The sequence below is a fragment of the Leptonychotes weddellii genome, chromosome 5 (genome assembly GCF_054177405.1).
Source record: "Leptonychotes weddellii isolate Sample4059 chromosome 5, ASM5417740v2, whole genome shotgun sequence".
Lineage (NCBI taxonomy): Eukaryota > Metazoa > Chordata > Mammalia > Carnivora > Phocidae > Leptonychotes > Leptonychotes weddellii.
The window spans coordinates 72,411,502-72,429,386 of NC_138373.1; the positions used below are offsets into that span (position 1 = coordinate 72,411,502).

Here is a 17,885-nt window from a genome sequence, read left to right on the forward strand (position 1 = left end):
GCGCCTGGGTGGCTCAGTCGTTAAGCGTCTGCCTTCGGCTCAGGTCATGATCCCAGGGTCCTGGGATCGAGCCCCGCGTCGGGCTCCCTGCTCAGCGGGGAGCCTGCTTCTCCCTCTCCCACTCCCCCTGCTTGTGTTCCCTCTCTCGCTGTGTCTCTCTCTGTCAAATAAATAAATAAAATCTTTAAAAAAAAAAAAAAAGAAAATTTAGAAGGGAGGAACCAAAAACCTGAAAATAAGAATGTCTTCCGATAGGGTTCTGAAGCACAATGCTCCTCCCTGCCAATAAAGATTAGATCCATTCATATTGTCCTACAAGTGGCTCAGGTGAAACACTTTCTGAGAGAAAGAGCCCCTGTGGGTTCTTACAAAGGGGGCACACAAAGTGACGTGGAGGACAGGACAATGTCACCACCACCATCACCATTAACATCTATTAACTGCTCGTTGTGTTCAGGGCACTGTTCTAAGCCCTTCGAAGTACTTCACAACGACTGCATCATTTAATCCCCACAGCAACTCCATGAAGTAGGTACTGGGATCCCCACGTTTCAAATAAGGAAACTGGAGTCACAGAGTCAAATAGTAAATATTAGAGCGGGGATCTGAATGCAGATACCAAAGAGCAAGTTAAGAATGTGGGTTCTACAAGAGAACCCTACAACTGAAGTACATACACTCTGATATTGTGACTTGATACATCAACTAAAATTTACAGCATTTCCAGGAATGGACTATGCATTTTTGAGATAGTTCTCTGTAAATGTTTCCAAAAATGAAATTTTTGATAACAGCAAAAATGCAGTTAAAAGAGGATATTCTCTGTCCACAACCTGGGAGACCTCACTTGGCCACCAAGGTTAATTGATTTTAGAATAATGGAATCTGAGTAAAAGGGCCAGACCATCCGGAGGGGTTAACTGAATAAATGGCCTCTCCACTTCCCTGGATACCCAGGCTATCCCTCTGCTTTGGTTAAGAGAACAAAGCTGAAGATCAGAACCACAGCTGGTCCTAGGACACAATGATAAATGTGCCTTGTGGGCTTCCGATAAACATGTCTGCCCCAAAGAGGGGGGTACACGGAGAGTTCTGCTCACCCAACTAGAAGTAATATTTGCCTATAAAATGACACCTATATGCTATACTACTGTTCTGAAAAGGCTGACTTCAATCTCTATATCCCTGAAAGGAGATCAAATGGAGAGCCAAGAAGGAAGGCTCTTGCCAGAATACAATGTAAATGGCGCCCCCTGGAGTTGTGTAAAAGGGTGCTCCTGGTGCCAGATCACTCGATACCTTTTTACTGTCCATTAACCTCTTAACTTTCTATGTTTCATGGAATAATTCTCCTCCCCAAACCATCCCGACATCCAAGCAGGCATATACCAACATTCTTAAAACCTGAAGAAGCCCAATGATATTATGAGGAAACCCCATTTCTACACAGAGTGCCAGTTTTGATGATTATGCCAACATATCAATGATAATAAAAAGAACTGGTTTACCCTAGATTAGGAAGGAAGTAGAAAGCTTTTATTACAGACCCAAAGAGCAGGAAAGAAAGAAAAACATAGTAAGTAGAAAGAAGAATGTTGGCAGATTGAAAATCTGGGTTCTAATTTCAACTTTACTATTGCAGCATACCTCAAGCATTCTGTTAACAAAAAGGAAGGTTTACTATAATTAAGTTGAACAGTATTTTTCTTTCAAGAGGGTCAAAGAACTACACATTTCCTTTCCAATCTCCAAAAAAATCTTGGAAGCACTGAGGAGGTGAAGAAAAAAGACAATTATTAAGTAACACCCACGAAACATTTAGTAAGTCTTGAACTCTTGCACCAGAGCTTTGTCCATCTGTCCATCCTTCCACAGCGCAACCAGCCATTCAGGAACAAAGATGCCACCGCCTGCAGCATGTGGTTTTGGTAGACATGGTAAAAAGACTACAGTCTCTTTCCTGGTACTTACTACATTTAAAAAAATTGTTGTTTTTCAAATAAAGCCCGATTTTCCCTCAGGAAAGCAGTATTCTCTTAACACAACAAGTCTTGAGAAAATCATGAAAGACTTGCTCCAACCAAGTGTAGTAGCTGGAGAATGAACCTAGAAATCAAGACTTCTGGAATCTAATTCTAGGTCCCACATCAGTGGTTGACTCTGAATAATTTACTGTTCTACTAAGTTTCTATTTGGGTAGAGGATGGAGAAGAATAAACCCCTTAAAACAAATTCATAAGGCATATGGTGATGGGAGGCAGCTCAAAAAAGAAAAAGAAATAAAATGCTTCAAGTGCTCCCAAAAGGAAGAGAGTTAGGGAAATACTTCCATGTACTGAGGACTACTAGTGACAATTACTGACAATTACATAAAAACCACATAATTACAAAGGTACTACCCAAGAGTATCAGGTCTATAGCCTCCAGCTCAGTAATCATCAACTAGAAGCACCAACAATAGAGAGAGATGCGAAGAACAATCAACTCAAACTCAACTGCAGAAAGAACTTGACCCACGGACCTCAGACCCTCTAAAGAGAAAAACTGCTCCAAAATGCACAACTGCAGGAAGGCTGCAATATTAGCTAAGAACTTGAAATGAAGAAACACAGAGAACCATTTTTCTCTCAGTAAGGAAACAAAATCTTTTTCCTCAGGTTCTAAGGGCACTCAGCAAGGGCCATCCCAATAGAATTTGGGGGCCTTCCTACCATCTGTGAACTCTTCCAAGTCCAAAATAACCCAGAATAGGTTTATCCCAATTCTACTGGGAAAGACCATCACACCATGCCCAAACACAGCAACAGGACCACTACCACCACAAAGTTGGCAATCTGAGCCAGCAATGTCTACCCTGGGTACCGCTGGACTATGGTACCCAGTACCCTGTGGGAAGAAGAGCACAGTGGTTCCCCCTGTCCTGCCTACTTCACTATAAATGATGGATCTGGGAAATATGAGGCAAAAAAAAAAAAAAGTGGGCAGGGAAAAGGGGGCGGGGCAGTTGGAGAAAAGGAAATATGCACTTAATATTTAATTATCAACTTGGCTCAGGAGCCTATGGGGAATAAATTTTATAAACCAGACTGGAATTGGTCCTTAGAAGACATCTCTAGGATTATAAGCTCTGAACTCAAACTCTTTTGGGTCTCACATTGTCATTTTCGGACTACCCAAAACTCTACCACCATCAAACCTCATTATTTTGAATTCTTCCAGACCTACTTCTGAAGTTCACTCCATACAATTTTATCCACTTTACTTCAAACTACCACGAACCAGGTGTTGGTTTTTTGTTGTTTTTTTTTTTTTTTTTTCTGAAAACTTCACCCTGACACACCAAACTGAAATAACCCTGTGTCACAGATACTAATCACTAAACAGGTCCACTTGAAGCACTCCTCTGTGACATTAAGATTATGAACTCCACTCTAAACTCAACTCTGCTTGTTCCAAATCCAGGAAAGCAATTCCATAAGCTATACCACAAGGACTATACTGGCGACTGGGGCCCATTTGTCCCTAAAGCAGAATAAATTTCTCCTTTGGACACAACGCAACCCCAGTGATTTCACTTGGACATTTCATAAATCATCTCTGAATACTGGTGGGAATGGAAAGTGATGGGGTACGGTGCTAACTTTTTACACAAAAACTTCCTGGGTGTCTTCAAGAGATCATTTTTCTCTCACAACAAACACCAGTATTAAAATTGCTATTACTAGAAGAATTCTGTCACATTGTCCCCAAGAAGCCCATTTAATTATGACCCCTTCTCCCCCCAAACCAGAAAAGCCATTAACCCAAAATTGTCTTACCCTCTCTCTCTCTTCCTCCTGTCGTCTTATTCCTTCTCCTTTCCAGGGCTCCTGAACTTTCTGTAAACAAATTGTCTGGGTTACAGGGGCCAGTAAGGGTGCAGCCACCAGGGAACTGTGGAGAACCTCAGGAATTCTTTTGACTGTCAGCAGTCAGTCTGGAAGGCAGGCAGACCCCCAAAATCCAAAGATGCAATGGGATAATAAGGAGTGTAGTGCCACCCACTATGTGGATACAAGGGAAATAAATCCAATTCCCAGGAACTAAGATGAACTCTATCACCAGTGTTTGGGTTCCACTCCTGGGCTCAGACACTGGCTCTTCTTCATTCCCCAGGGCCACGGGTAAGCAGGAGTCAGAGAACAGAGGAGTTGGAGGAAGAGATGGGCCCCTGCCCCCTGAGGATTGCCTCAGAAGGCAAAGCTGAAGACTAGGGGGATGCACAAGCCCTTGTGTCAGGCACAGTGCCAGTTCAGGCCCAGCCACTTCCTCTGGCCTCCCCCCCACTTCTTCGAGGACTTCGCCCCTGCCTACCCAAGGCCTTGCGCCAAGAAGTACCTCCCTCAGCCTGCACAGGGGTCTACCTATTGGACACCCCAGCTGTCCCCAAAACACCTTCGCTCCCCTGAGACAGCCCCTGGGAGCCTTCTCCTGATGTCACCCCCCACCCCTTCCTCAAAGACCCTTCTTTGGGACGTCCCTCCTTCCCCTCCAGGGAGCTGAACTCTGCCACCCACCAGACAGACACCCGCCCCCTAAGCCCCCCCATTCCTCCCCATCGCCCGCTCCTCCAACAACCACTTCCGGTTCCGGGACGGACACACATACAGTCACACCGTGGACCCCCCCTTCCACGCCCCCCCAAGGAAAAGGGGAGGGGGGAGGAGCAGAGAGCTTGGCGCGCGCCAACTGCAGCGGCGCGAGACTCACCCGGCGGCGACGGCTGCGGCGGCGCCAGAGCCTGAGCCAGAGCGCGGGAGGGGCGGCGTTTGCTGGGAAAGGAGGGAGCCGAGTGGGGCGGGAGGACCAGCAGGGGGCGAAGGGAGGGGGGAAGAGCGCGAGGCGGAGCGCGCGGGCACGCACTTTCGGCGCGAGACAGACCCACACACTCACACGCACGGAATGCGCGCGAGACACCCGCAGGGCGGGGGCGCGAGGCAGTGGGTGGCCCCCTCCCTCCGGCCCTCCCTCCCCTAACACTCACCCGGAAGTGGTGCTGCAGCTCGTGCTTCCGAGAACCCCGATTCTTCCACGCCCCCTCCCTCCCTCCCTCCCCCCAACAGCCTCGGAGTAGAGCTGCGGCGGAGAGAAGGCGGGAGCGCCGGAAACGAAAAGTGGGGAGGGAGGGAAACGGCAATGCAGGGGGGGCGGTAAAGGGGAAAGGGGGGGAATGCAAAGGTCGAGTCACTTCCGGGAGCGGCAGAGCATATCCGGCGCTGCCAGCGCTCCGGGATACTCAGGGCAGAAGTTACGACAAGTAGGGGCGGAAGTGGCTTCTGCCCAGGGACGCGATAACTCTATCGCGGTGGATGTGACGCCACAACGGAAGCGAAGGCGGATTCCGCTAAGGGCAGAAGCTGAACCTTCAGAATTGCGGTCCCGGCTTTCCGGAAGGGACTTCTGGGGAAGTGGGAGGGTGAAAGCCGACAGGTTTATGAATTATGCATCAGGTACGGGGCCGGGGGTGGGGTGTGTTGGGGGGGGGGCGGAAGGCAGGTAGGGATTTTTTTTTTTTTTTCAGGTAGGGATTCTTAAAAGACTATGGATCCGTTTCCCTTCCCTCAGCGTAGAATAAACTGATGTAGGAAGTTACCATTATTTTTCGTTATACTCTCAATATCTCAGTGCTTTGAATTGCGGGAAGGGATGAGGATATGTCAGTTGTTTTCTGAGGTCCCTACTTAGGCCCCAAGAGTAACTGATAACCTCTCCCTGACCACACCACGTACTCTTGGCTTTGGGTCTCTATGTTCTTGTTGCCCCCATCCACATCTCTATCTCCTCACGCTGCTCTACTTTTATTTTTTATTTTATTTTTTTAAGATTTTATTTATTTGACAGAGAGAGAGACAGCGAGAGAGGGAACACAAGCAGGAGGAGTGGGAGAGGGAGAAGCAGGCTTCCCGCTGAGTAGGGAGCCCGATGTGGGGCTCGATCTCGGGATCCTGGGATCATGACCTGAGCCGAAGGCAGACACTTAACGACTGAGCCACCCAGGCGCCCGCCTGCTCTACTTTTAAATAGAGCACTCATCACCCCCTGATATTATATTGTTTGCTGTCCACCTCTTCCTGCTGGAATATCGGCTTCATGAGGGCAAGGGCTTTGAATTGTTCACCGCCGTATCCTCAGAGCCAGGCATTTAGTAAGTGGTCAGTAAACGTCTGTCGCATAAATGAACACTGTAAAGTCTTTCAGGAAGCCTTACGGGATTGCTCGAACACATAACGGTTCCGTTCTCTGAATTTCCACAGCATTTAGTCTGTACCTTTTGTTGCTCTTTTAACTATTTCATATACATGACTCTTCAGCAAGATTGTCCGTTTCTCACGGAAGAAACGGTCTCGTACATGGTATCCTTCCCACTGCTTTGCTGAATACGAAGCAGATGCTGAATAAATATATGCTATTTGAGTAAATGAATGCTGCCTGCACCCTGATCTGGCCAGAATCCCCTTGAGCTGAGCTCTATTTTGGCTGAAGCAGAATTGAAGTCCTTCCTACTAACAGTAATAGCCCCTTGCTTAGAAAGCAAAACAACGCAAATAAAAATAATTGTAATGTTCTCTTTACGGATAATGAAAATAAGACTGAAGATTTAAGTGATTTTTTTTTTCACAGCAAGGAAGTAGCAAAAAAACACCTAAAAATAAACATTTAAGTTAAAGGTTTAAATAGGAGATATGTATCCTTGGTTTGTAATTATAGTTTATATCCTTTTGAAAATGTCTACTCTCTCAACCATATTTTTTGGGCTCTGCACTCAGTCTGTGTTAACTGAATAGCAACAGTTGGCAGGATAAGATCTTAAGGGCTCAGATGTGACCAGACCTAGTTGCTGCATGGGTTAGAAATGGCTAATTCCAGAAACGTTGACTTTGGGGGCTGAGGTAAAGAAGTGGGAGCAAAATCGTAGTAATCACTCTAAGTCCCGGTGGTCCTCTTATTCTTTTCCTATTTTCATTAACTGGTACTCCCTGAGCCTCAGTGTCTCCAACTGTCAGCCCTGCTCCTGCCCTTGCTATAAGAAGCCAGTTTTTTAAGTGCTTTGAACTCTTTACAGAAGAGCTTTAGAGTTAAATGTGGGGCGTAGGGGGAGGAGGGCTGTTAATTTTAGCCTGGGGTTTTCCAGCTGGCACACTGTTTCCATCTTGAATCACTTCCACACCCTGAGCTCTGCCTGGGAGATCCCTCCTCCTGGGGGCTTCCCCATTTCCTGGTTTGGTCTGAGCCATAATGGTAAGCATTCCAGAAAAATGCTTAAGAGAAGCCTGGCTGAGTCATCTGATGCACAGCTCAGAAGGCAAAGAAAGTATAGTGATGAGAGATGCTGGTCCCAGTGGTGCTTGTGATGTGTGGCCTCCAAGAACCAAAAGGGTAGTATGACCATTTTTTTGTATTTTTGGTCTCTCACTAAGCAGTGACTCTCTGCTCAACCACTTGCAACCTTCAAGGACCTCCAAAGGCCCCGTAGTCTGTTTCAGTTTCATGAGAGTTAGAGGTTAGGATCTGTTCCCCAGGGCCTCCCAACTCTTTGTGGTTATCCTGATGATGTGAGGTAGTTTGGGATATTTCCTTTAGGACAACTGGGAAGACTAGGACATCTCCTTTCTCCAGTCTTTCCCTGCCATATGACTTTCCATGGGGAAGGAGGGCATTTAGGGAGAAGGAACAGGTGAGGATTTCCCAGTGTCTTGCTGGTGTATTTTAATTTATTTAAATTTAGAGAAACAGCAGGCTAATCAGGCAATAATTAATTCCCTCTTCATTAGGGGCCTTCATGCATGCCTTTTGCATATGGATGAGCCTCGGGGTCACACTGTCCCTCAGAAGAACTACAGTTGGCAGAGGGTGATAGAGCCCCAGTGTGCTCTCCAGGCACTTGAGCTCCTTCCCCTTCTAAGCCAGTGCTCCTTTTCGCCCCCCCACCCTGACCTGACAAAGACTAGATTCTTGGGGGGAAAGAAGGGAAAGGTTAGTGAGGCTCCTTCTCCCATCCACCTCAGATCTCACCCTTACTGCCCCCGACCCATGTCCTCGGCACCTCTTCCTGCACCCTCATGTTCCATCCAGCCCTCTCCGTCCACCAGCTGCTGCTGGGATCTCTACAGGCCCCACTGGGTTGACCCGGAGCCCTCCTCAGCAGCTGTTGGCTTTGCACCTCTGCTTTTAGTTGGTTCATGACTCCTTCTGCCCCTGCTCTGCCTTTTTCCTCTGTAGCACTCTGTTTTTCTTAGGGAGACTGATGCCCCGAAAGTATATACTGCTCTGGTCCTGAGAAATATGCTCCCTCCTCCCCACTCACCATTGTGTGCTATATGGATTCAGCCACACTTCCTTGAGTAGACAGTAAAGCTCCCCAACACCTAAAACACACACCTACCAACACCTATACACTCCTAATTCTAGCTGCAAAGATAAATACATGGAGGCATTCAGAGTCTGGGGCAGCCCAGACTCGCTCACTACAGTCTCCTCCCTGGAGCTCCCCATTTCCAGGGAGCAAGTGGGGCACAGATGGGGGCGGGGGAGAAATGGGACCTGGGTGGTTACCGTGGCAACAGAGCCTAGCAGCAGCTGAGAGGCTGATGTGGGGGCTCTTGCAAGGCTGTCACTAGAGCCAAACCTAGAATGGGGGCCTCAGAGGTGATTGATCCCAGCTGGGCAGCCTGTGTTCCCTCCCCCAGACATACCCCTTGATTCCACCCCCACACCCTAGCAGCGCCTCTCTTTCAGAGAGGGCAGAGTGGGGAAAGCTAGGGAGAGTTAACCACAGGGGTTCTAATGCTGCACAGCTTTTGGGGGGGTAGCTGTAGATGGGGGTGAGTTAGGAGCAAGGCAGAAAATAAACCAAGCAGGGCAGCCTCTTTCTTGTGGCCCCTCTCACCTCTTCCTCTTTACTCCATTTTTCTCTCCTCCTTTCACTCCTTGCCCTCCATATGTCTTATCAGCTCTCTCCTTTTCTTGCTTGCTTCATTGCCTGTCCCTTTTCTCTGTCTCCTTTCCCATGGTCTCTCTTGACCTTCACTGGCAAGTAACAAGCAAGCCACTCTAGTTTCTCTTGCTCTGGCTGCTCCCTTCAGTTTCTCCCTTCCATTCTCTCCCAAGTTAAAGCCCAAGGGGCACCTGGGTCGCTCAGTCAGTTAAGCGCCTGACTCTTGATTTCGACTCAGGTCATGATCCCAGGGTCATGAGATCAAGCCCCACGTCGGGCTCCCCACTGGGCTGGGAGCCTGCTTAAGATTCTCTTTCTCCCTCTCCCTCTGCCCCTACCCCCCTTAAAAAAAAAAGCCCAGGAACCCTAACTCCAGGTCAGAGCAGGCCAGTTCACACTGAATCTTAAAGGTTTCCCTCCAACCTCCCATCCTTCTTTTCCTCCCTTCTTGGTTGCCTGTTGCCACCTCCCTCTCCTCTCTTCAGGGTTCATAAGCAGAACCAGGGGACTCCAGTATCTTGCAAAGGCTTTATTTGAAAATTTTGAAACTTACATCCCACAAGAATTCAAGATTATCACCACAAGAAGAAAGAGATAATACAAAAATATATATCACAGCATAGGAGCCAGGTAAGAGAGGAAGAAAGGAAGAAGGTGGAAAAATGGTGAGACGTAGGGACAAATGTGAGGGGAAGGTGGGGGGGACAGGCAAAAGGAGGGAGAAGTGAAAAAAACAAGGAGGGCAGGGAGGAGGAGTGTGAGGGAGGCCAGGAAGGGGAGGGATAGATTGGGAGGCAGAGCTCCCGATGGCCTTGAACCAGCTGGCCCCAGTCCCTGGCAGCCCAGATGAAGTTAGGGAGACCCTCAGGGAGGCCTGGAAGTGGAGGACTGGCTCAGGGACTCTGAATTCCAGAGAGCGACCCACACACGGACAGCCAGGATAGACAAGACAAAAGGGACTTAGGAGGAAGGGAAGGGCAAATGGGAGCCCCTTTCTCATGTAGTGCAACAGGTGACTCCCCAATACCCATCTCCCAGACAACAGAATTTAGCAGTTGGGGGAATTTTGGAGCCTCACTACCCCATTCCCATGGGGGAGCCCTCAGGGTAATGAGCACGCCCTTGGAGTGGGATGGGGGAGACGATGAAACACATGACATGGAATGGGATGGGACCATGACAGATGGGGGCATGAGAAGCCCCCAGCTCACCTCCCACCCACCTCTGGGGCAGCATGCAGGGGCCACAGAAACTAGATCAGTGGGTGTTCATGAGGGAGAGTGTGAGCACAACACACAACACCACAACATGGGGCCAGGAAATGCGAGTGAGAGGTAACGAGAGAGTCACCCACTGACCACTGAGTGACTGAGCTGAGCCTGGAATGTGGGAGGAAGAGAGCGAAGAGTGTGAAACAAAGGGTGAATGTGAGGGATGGGGAGGGGCGGTGTGGGTGGAGAGAGGGTGCAGACTGGCTGTACAAGAGCACAAATGTGTGCGATGGCCCGGGAGGGTGGAGGTGAGTGTGCAAGGCTTTCATGTGAGTGTGCAAGGGAGGGGATGGGGGACCAGAAGCCACAAATATGTGAGGCCCCCCACCTAAAGGAGGGTGAGCAGGTAGGATCGCCTATGGGGCCAGTGAGGGTTCCAGGGTGGTTTGCAAGGGCAGGAGCCAGGAGCCCCTGTGGCCCCAGCTCCCACAGCTGCCCCACCCTCAGTGGGATGGGGGCTATGCCGGCCCCTTGGCCTCCTGCTTGGCGGCACCCCAACATTGGGGGGCATCACAGATTCACCAGGGGAATCCTGAGAGGAAGAGGGAGAGGGCACAGTCAGGAACCACTGGGTAAGCCAGAATCGAAGGGAAGTCCAAGGCAAAAAAGGGACTCCAGGATAAGAGGGCAGAGTTGAGTTAAATGACAGCGTGAGAACAGGACAGAGATCCACAGAGAGCGGGAGAAGGAAGGGTCCCCTAGAGAGGACCTGGTCCAGTCCTAGGGAGGGCCAGGGGCTGTGTGGGGTCTAGGTCTACCTCCTTCCCACCCACCCAGGAGGGAACACCCCCAACCAAGGCTCTGGACCAAAGTTGCCTTACCTCCCAGCCCTCCCAGCCCTTTGCCCCTGCCCTCACCGGTTCAACTGGAAGGCTGGAGCCCCCTTGGGCTGGGGCATCCCAGGCCGGGGTCCCCCTCGGGGCTCCTCATGGTCAGGGGTGGGGGTAGGCGAGTCCCCGAAGGCCCCCAGCACAGTGACCCCAGCTGGGGACAGGTCTGTCAGCGGCTGCTGGCTCTCTTCCTGTCTCAGGGCACCTTGCTGCCCAGAGGGCCTGCGCCGCTTCTGGCTTCGGTCCCAGCTGGTACACAGGAAGGAAAGAGGTTCTCTCACACATTTAAGAAGCCCCCATCCTGGGCCTGCAGTGCTGGTGATGCCCAGCCTCCCTCAGACACCCCAACATCCTACAGCAGAGAAACTGGCCTCTTAACTGTTCCCTATATCAAATATCTGGAGACTGAGTGTCCATAAAGCTACTTTCCCTATCCCCCAGGGGGTTCAGGGATGTAAACCATCCTCCGGACCTGGTCCAGACCCGCAGAATCAGTACCTCCTCCCCATCAACACAGAGTCCCCCAGAATTGCCCCCTCCCCCATACATACCCGGAAGAGCCATTTCTCTCCTCAGCAGGCGCCTGGAAGGTTTAGTTCTAGTTCAAAATCAGCTAATGACCTGGACACCTGAGTCTAATGATTCTCTCAGCAAAGTGTGAAGGACTGAGTGACCCAAATGCGTGCAGAGAAACCTCCAGACTTTCTCCCTCCTCCCCAGGCAGCCCCAAGAAGGGGCTCTGCAGAATGGGTCAGTTTTCTCTGTCTTGGAGGAAATGGGGACAAAGGATGCCCACCAAGGCATCCCTTGCAAGCCCCCAGTGCACATAAATAATTCTCCTCCCTTTCCCATTATCCTTGTATTTCCCTGGGAAAAGGAATTTGCCCTGATTTTTCACCATCTCCCCCACCCAAATCCTTACCACCTTTTCCCAAGGTTTTTCTTGCTTAAATCCACCACTTCCTAGCCCACCTCCAGCAAAAATGCTGCCCTTGCTCCTGCCCTCCTTCCAGCCAAACATTGCCAAACTTAGGTCCCCATCTGCCAGCACCCTCCTCCTTGCAGCTTACCAGAACTTGAAGATGATGCCAGTGGCCACAAGAACAATAATGATGGAGATGGTAATTGTGACATAGAGCTGGGGGTCCACACCTGATTGGGGGGGAGAAAGTTTTAGGGAGGCCTGAGGTGGTAGGAGCCAAGAGGGGGTGGGGTATGGGATTAGGCTTCAGGTTCAATAAGCTTGCGGAGTGTTGCCGTTTGAATCCACAACGTCCAACTCTTTCTGCTTTCCTGACCCCCCGCCCTTCATTCTTAGCATCAGCTTTCCCTGAAGTTTTTAGTTCTTTTCCTCCACAGTCCCAAATCTTCTGTGTACATGTGATGAAGAGGAGGCTCCAAGGTCAGAGAGAACCCCTCTCTCTGCATAGAAACTAGGGGTGGAAATGTCCATCTCTGCACTAGCCCCACCCCCAAACTGGCCCTATCTTAGCATTCCTTGAGCAGAAATGTCACCCTGAAGGTCTCTTTCATTCAAGGTGTTCTTCTGCATGGAATACTCCCACTCCATTTTCAAGGTCCAGCTCCAATGTCAATTCTTGGAAGGTGTCCTGATGCCCAGGCAAAAGTAATCTCTCCCTCCCTTATTTTCCTAAAAACATGCTGTGTGTGCCTCTATTAGAGCACTTAGTACATTGACTCATCCCTGAGTGTTCACACGTCTGTCTTGTCCAGTGGACCTGAGTCCCTCCAGGGCTCAGAGGGTGTTTCATCTCTGCCCCTGTGCGGGGACAGAGCCTGACACATTTGTGGGAGGAGCTAACAGACAAGATCTCTGTTGCTGCCCGTAGAGCCTTCATCCAGCCTCCCCACCCCTAGATGCCCCCTACCAGGCTCTCCCACTCGCACTCACCTTCCCCATGGGTCCCAAAAAGGAACGGCCGCAGGGTGGCAGGTGCCTCTCCAAGGATGAGCCCATCTCCATCACCCCGCATGGAATCTGAGTTGGGGTGTGGGGTTGCCAGCCCATGGGGGGCTGCAAAACCATAGTCCAGGGGCAGAAATCCAGGATTGGCAGAGTTGGGGTCCCCCCCATCCTCTCGAGACACTGTAGGGCCCCATACAATAGCCCAGGGGTACTGGGATGAGGGTGGCCCCTCCTCAAAGCCAGATGGGGTGGCAGGGGGTGCAGTGCCTGGCAGGACCTGCCGACGCGATCTTGGGACCCGAGGGGATCGGCTTGGTGGGGGTGCCCGCTCCCACACGCACACGTGGCGTGGGGCAGAGGGGCCTCCCCGGGCACAGGGGGGCCGGGCTGGGGCTGGTGGGGTTCGAGGGGAGGAGGAGGAACCTTGAGCAGGTGGTGGGAGGGGCAGCAACAGCAGTGGCCAAAGAGGGAGGAGGTGGGACAGGAGCAGTGCGGGCCTGCAAGAAGGGAGAGAAGGGGGGTGAGACAAAGCCCGTCCGTCTTAGGCTTATTGTGTGAGGCTTATTGTGTGCGGAGCACAGGCTCATACCAGAGGTCCCGGGCTGCCTCCCTCCAGCTTTCTCAGGGAAAAGCAGGTGCGCTTTGGGAAGATTGGCCTCATTCCCTCCCTTTCTAGGGCCTGGCCCTCAGGAAGGAAGGCCCAGGGTGGACCTAGGAGGGAAGAGGCCGGGACCCCAGGAGAAGTGGACTCCAGGCTCCCTCTGCTGTGCCAAACTTACCACATCTTGGACTTCATGTCTGAGCTCTTCCTCAGCTGTGACCCAGATTTTCAGCCTTTACTGGAGGAGAGAGGGGGTCGTCACATCCCAACCCTGCCCTGAGTGCTTCCCCAGCTCATTCAGCCACCAGTCCTACCCGGATCAACCCTCCAGATCCTCCGAGGCTGTCAGCTGCCGCTTAGCATCCTTCTGGGGGGTAGGGGGATCTCCCAGAGTGGTTCCTGTCTAGCCCCCAGCCCCTATCTACTACTGCCCAGAGATCCTTGTAACTTCCCCACCTCGGGGTCTACTCTTACTTCTCTGGCTTCCTGCCTTCTCATTTCTTCTGCCCACAGTTCCAAGCTCTTGTTGGAGCTTAATTTAGAGCCAAGAACCTTGTGATTCCTTGAGCACCTACCGCTAGGGAGGGAGTCTGAGAGTGGGGGAGGGAAGAGGAAGTCAATCTGAGTGAGTGCGTGAATGTGTGTGTGGTGGCGAGTGCACAAGGGGAGCACTCCAGCCTGCCCAGCCTGCTTGGAGTCCCAAGCGGTTCTCTTCTGATGGGCCCCGGGGAATCTACATCTTCAGGAGAAGGGAAATAGGGGATGGAGGGATGGAAAGAAAGAAACAGAGAAAGAGGGGCGCCTGGGTGGCTCAGTCGTTAAGCATCTGCCTTGGGCTCAGGTCGTGATCCCAGCGTCCTGGGATCGAGCCCCGTATCAGGCTCCCTGCTCTCTGGGAAGCCTGCTTCTCCCTCTCCCACTCCCCCACTCCCCCTGCTTGTGTTCCCTCTCTCGCTGTGTCTCTCTCTGTCAAATAAATAAAATCTTTAAAAAAAAAAAAGAAGAAGAAACAGAGAAAGACAGAGGTGGGTGGGAGAGAAACTACAGAGTATAATTTTTGCTCAATGTTAAATCATCCAAATGCATAGGTGCTCTCTGAAGGGAGGTGGAGCTGGGGAGAGGCCACCCCCTCAAATGTAGCTCTCCTGGGTAGAGTCCTGGGAGAATCTGGATAGTTGGGTTTTGAAAGAGGAAGGACATGTTCTCAGAGCTGAAGGGGGGCCAGGCTCCCCAGAGTGGATGAGGATATGACACCCTGGGTCCTCTGGATTCTGGGTCTAAATCTGCACACTAAGTGCTCTCAGAAAATAACAGGAGAATATGATGGGAAAGTCTGGGGAAGGGCAAGGGGAAGTGGGCTGTGGGGAGAGGGGTGAATGGTAAGAGTCTGAGGAGAGGAGAAAGGTGAAAGAAAGGTGAAGAACTGGGCACAGAGCACGGCAGGAGGGAGAGGAGTCCGCCTGAAAGAGGATGGACTGGGAAGGGTGTGGGTATGGAAGATTGGAAGCCTGGAGGATGCTGAAGGGAGAACAAGCTAGGAGTACAGGTGAGAGAGGGAAACGGAAAGTGAAGGGGTCGCAGGATCAGGGGAAGAAGAGGCAAGGGCAGGAGGACAGGGAAAGAAAGGTCTAGGCAGGACGGGAAGTGGAGAGAGTGGAAGGGGAAGAGAGAAAAGGGGTGGAGAAGACCAGGGACGCGGAGAAAGGAAATGGAAAAGGAGAGAACATCATACCGAGGACCAGATGAGAAGAGGAAGGGACGGGGGACTGAAAACGGAGCAGCAAAGATGGAGGAGTTGGAAAGTGTTTCTTCAAATGTAAAGGGATATGGAGCTCTGGAAAGATATGGGGATGGGAGCCTGGTGGGCTGAAGGGAGAGAGGGACGCGAAGAGAAGGAAGCTGGAGGGAGGGATCGAGGGAGGGAGGAAGGAGGTTAGAGCGAACCAGTGAAGCGGAGAAGGGCTCACGGGGACATCTGTGGCCAGCTGACTCCAGGACTCATTTGCCTCTCAGCCTTATGCATCCCCCCCCCCCAAACCAACGTCAACTCCAGTCCCTGAGCCCCGCATCCCCTTCAGCCACCCCCTCCAGGAAGCCCGCAGTCCCCAGCCTGGCGCGCCACCCCCACCCTCTCCTCGCTTCTCACCGACCTGTTGTGCGCAGGAGACGAGCTGGGGGTGGGGCGGGAGCCTTGGGGTGGGGGAACCGGGCCCCATCCCCAGCGCTGCCCCGGGCCCACCCCTCCCACCGGCCCGCGCTCCCCGGGCAGGCTGGAAAGGGCGGGAGTGGGGAGGAAAGAGAGGACCAGGAGGTCAGCGAAGGGACTGCGAGGCAGGCAGCGCCGAGAGCAGAAAGGGAACCCGAGGCAGGAGGATACACGGAGACGAGGGCTGAGCCGAAGGCGGGATGGAGGCAGCCGCGGGGACTGTGACCGCTGCGCCAGGAGGGCAGGATGGAGTCGGGACCCGCGGAGGGATGGAGAGCGCGGTGGGGAAGGCGCGCCTCGGGGCCGGCGGCTCGAGCCCGGGCCTGGGACCGCGCCGGGAGGGGCGGGGGGCCGAGGGCGCCGAGTCGGGAAGGGCAGGGCCGGGCTCCCGCGGGCGGGGGCCTGGGGGGGTCCCTCTCGCTCACCTGCATGCCTGGCGCGGCGGCGCGACAGCTGCGGGCGCTCGGGGCGGCGCGGGGCTGCGGGGTCGCGGGAGCTTGTGGGGCACGGGGCATGGTCGGGGGGTTTGGCCGGCAGCCGGGGCGCTGGAGAGGGTGGGGGGTGGGCGCCCGGGGCGCGGGGCGGCGGCGGCGGCGGCGGCGGCGGCGGCGGCGGGAGATGCTCGGCTCGGCTCGGCTCGGCTGGGCTCGGGCTGCGCTCGGCTCGGCTGGGCTCGGCGCGGCAGCTCCGAGCGCGAGGTCTCCGCCTCTCCCCCTCCCGCGGTGGGCCACGCGCGGTTTAACCCTCCCGCTGCCGCGCCGCAGGACTGGCGCCCAGCTGGGTCCCAGGTGGAGGGTTGGAGAGGGCAGCGGAGCGGGACCGACAGTCTGATTCCCGGGGTCCAGGGAGCGGGCTTCTCCACCCCTTTCACCCAAGTCCATGGATACCCATGGTCATTCCAGTCACTTTCTGAGATTCTGAGTCACCTAAGGCTCTGCATCCCCAAGGCCGTTTCGCCCCTGGTGGACATTGCAGAGCGCCGGGGATCTAGGTGGGGCTGGGGGTGGGGGTAAAGACCTCGAACCATCCTTGGATTATCCCAAAGGCTTGATCCCCCATTTCACTCTGGCCCTGCTACAGTGCATTCTCCTGGAAGCTACTCAAATGATCTTTAAAATAAGTAGATCAAGTCTCATTACTCAGCTTTTCTAGCACTCAGAATATTCAGACTCCTCATTGTGACTTACAAGGCCCTATATGACCTGTCCACTAGGTTGCTTTCTGATTTCCCCTCCTCACACTCTATGCCCCAGCCACCTTGGACGTGATCTACGTTCCTAGAACTAGAGGATCTTAACCTGCCACTGGGCCTTGGCACTTACTGTTCCCTCTGCCTGGAATGTTTTCCCCTGGCTTTTCACAATGACTCACTTTTTTTTTCGTTAAAATTTCACTGAGATCCAATGTCACTTCCTCTGAGAGGCCTTCCCTAACTTCTCTAGCAAAAGTAGCTTCCCCTATCCCCACTCTCACTCCATTATACCCAAACCTTCTCAATCATGTTTTATTTATTTATTTATTTATTTTAAGATTTTATTTATTTATTTGTCAAAGAGAGAGAGAGGGAGAGAGCACAAGCAGGGGGAGCGGTAGGCAGAGGGAGAAGCAGGCTCCTCGCTGGGCAAGGAGCCTGATGTAGGACTCAATCCCAGGACCCTGGGACCATGACCTGAACGAAAGGCAGATGCTTAACTGAATGAGCCACCCAGGTGTCCCAATCATGTTTTATTCTGATTGCACTTGTAGGACACCACGCTCTTCTTAGTTTCCCTTCAACTTCACTGGCTTTCCCTTCTCAGTCTTCTGCTCGACCTCTAAATGTTAGCGCTCACTATGCCTCAGTCCTTGGTTCTCTTCTCTTTCCACATTCTCTGTCCAGTGATGTCATCCAGTCCCAGGGCTTAAATACTATGTAAATGTCAGCAAGTCCTAAATTTATATCCAAAGCTCTAGACTCATTTATCCAACAACCTGCTTGACATCTCCACTTGGATGTCTGATGGCCATGTGAAGCTAATGTGGCTAAAATAAATGGCTTGAATTCTTCCCCCACCAATCCATTTCTCTCTTTGTGTC

The 17,885-nt window shown here is 52.2% G+C and overlaps 2 protein-coding genes across 11 annotated transcripts in view; both read right to left on the minus strand.

The window, feature by feature from the left end:
- ZNF384 (zinc finger protein 384) overlaps positions 1-5,213 on the minus strand; it is a 20,361-nt gene extending 15,148 nt beyond the window's left edge. For 6 of the 9 annotated variants that reach the window (XM_006737843.3, XM_081821119.1, XM_006737841.3 and 3 more), the window contains exons 1-2: positions 4,750-5,015; positions 3,819-3,878 (exon numbers count right to left, since the gene is read on the minus strand). The gene's annotated coding sequence lies outside the window, so the exon portion shown is untranslated. The other 3 variants (XM_031033003.2, XM_031033004.2, XM_081821120.1) reach the window with 3 other exon arrangements.
- Positions 5,214-9,488: 4,275 nt separating this feature from the next.
- Positions 9,489-16,335, minus strand: PIANP (PILR alpha associated neural protein). Of its 2 annotated transcripts, none has more exons than XM_081821122.1 (6): positions 16,235-16,335; positions 13,782-13,841; positions 12,988-13,499; positions 12,146-12,227; positions 11,103-11,324; positions 9,489-10,777 (listed from the first exon to the last, which is right to left on the minus strand). In XM_081821122.1, the coding sequence occupies exons 2-6, from the start codon at positions 13,796-13,798 to the stop codon at positions 10,756-10,758; spliced, it is 855 nt and encodes a 284-aa protein (XP_081677248.1). In that variant the 5' UTR covers positions 13,799-13,841; positions 16,235-16,335; the 3' UTR covers positions 9,489-10,755. The 2 variants fall into 2 exon arrangements, with proteins under 2 accessions (XP_081677248.1, XP_006737909.1); XM_006737846.3 differs by lacking the exon at positions 16,235-16,335 and adding an exon at positions 15,754-16,010.
- Positions 16,336-17,885: the final 1,550 nt, after the last annotated feature.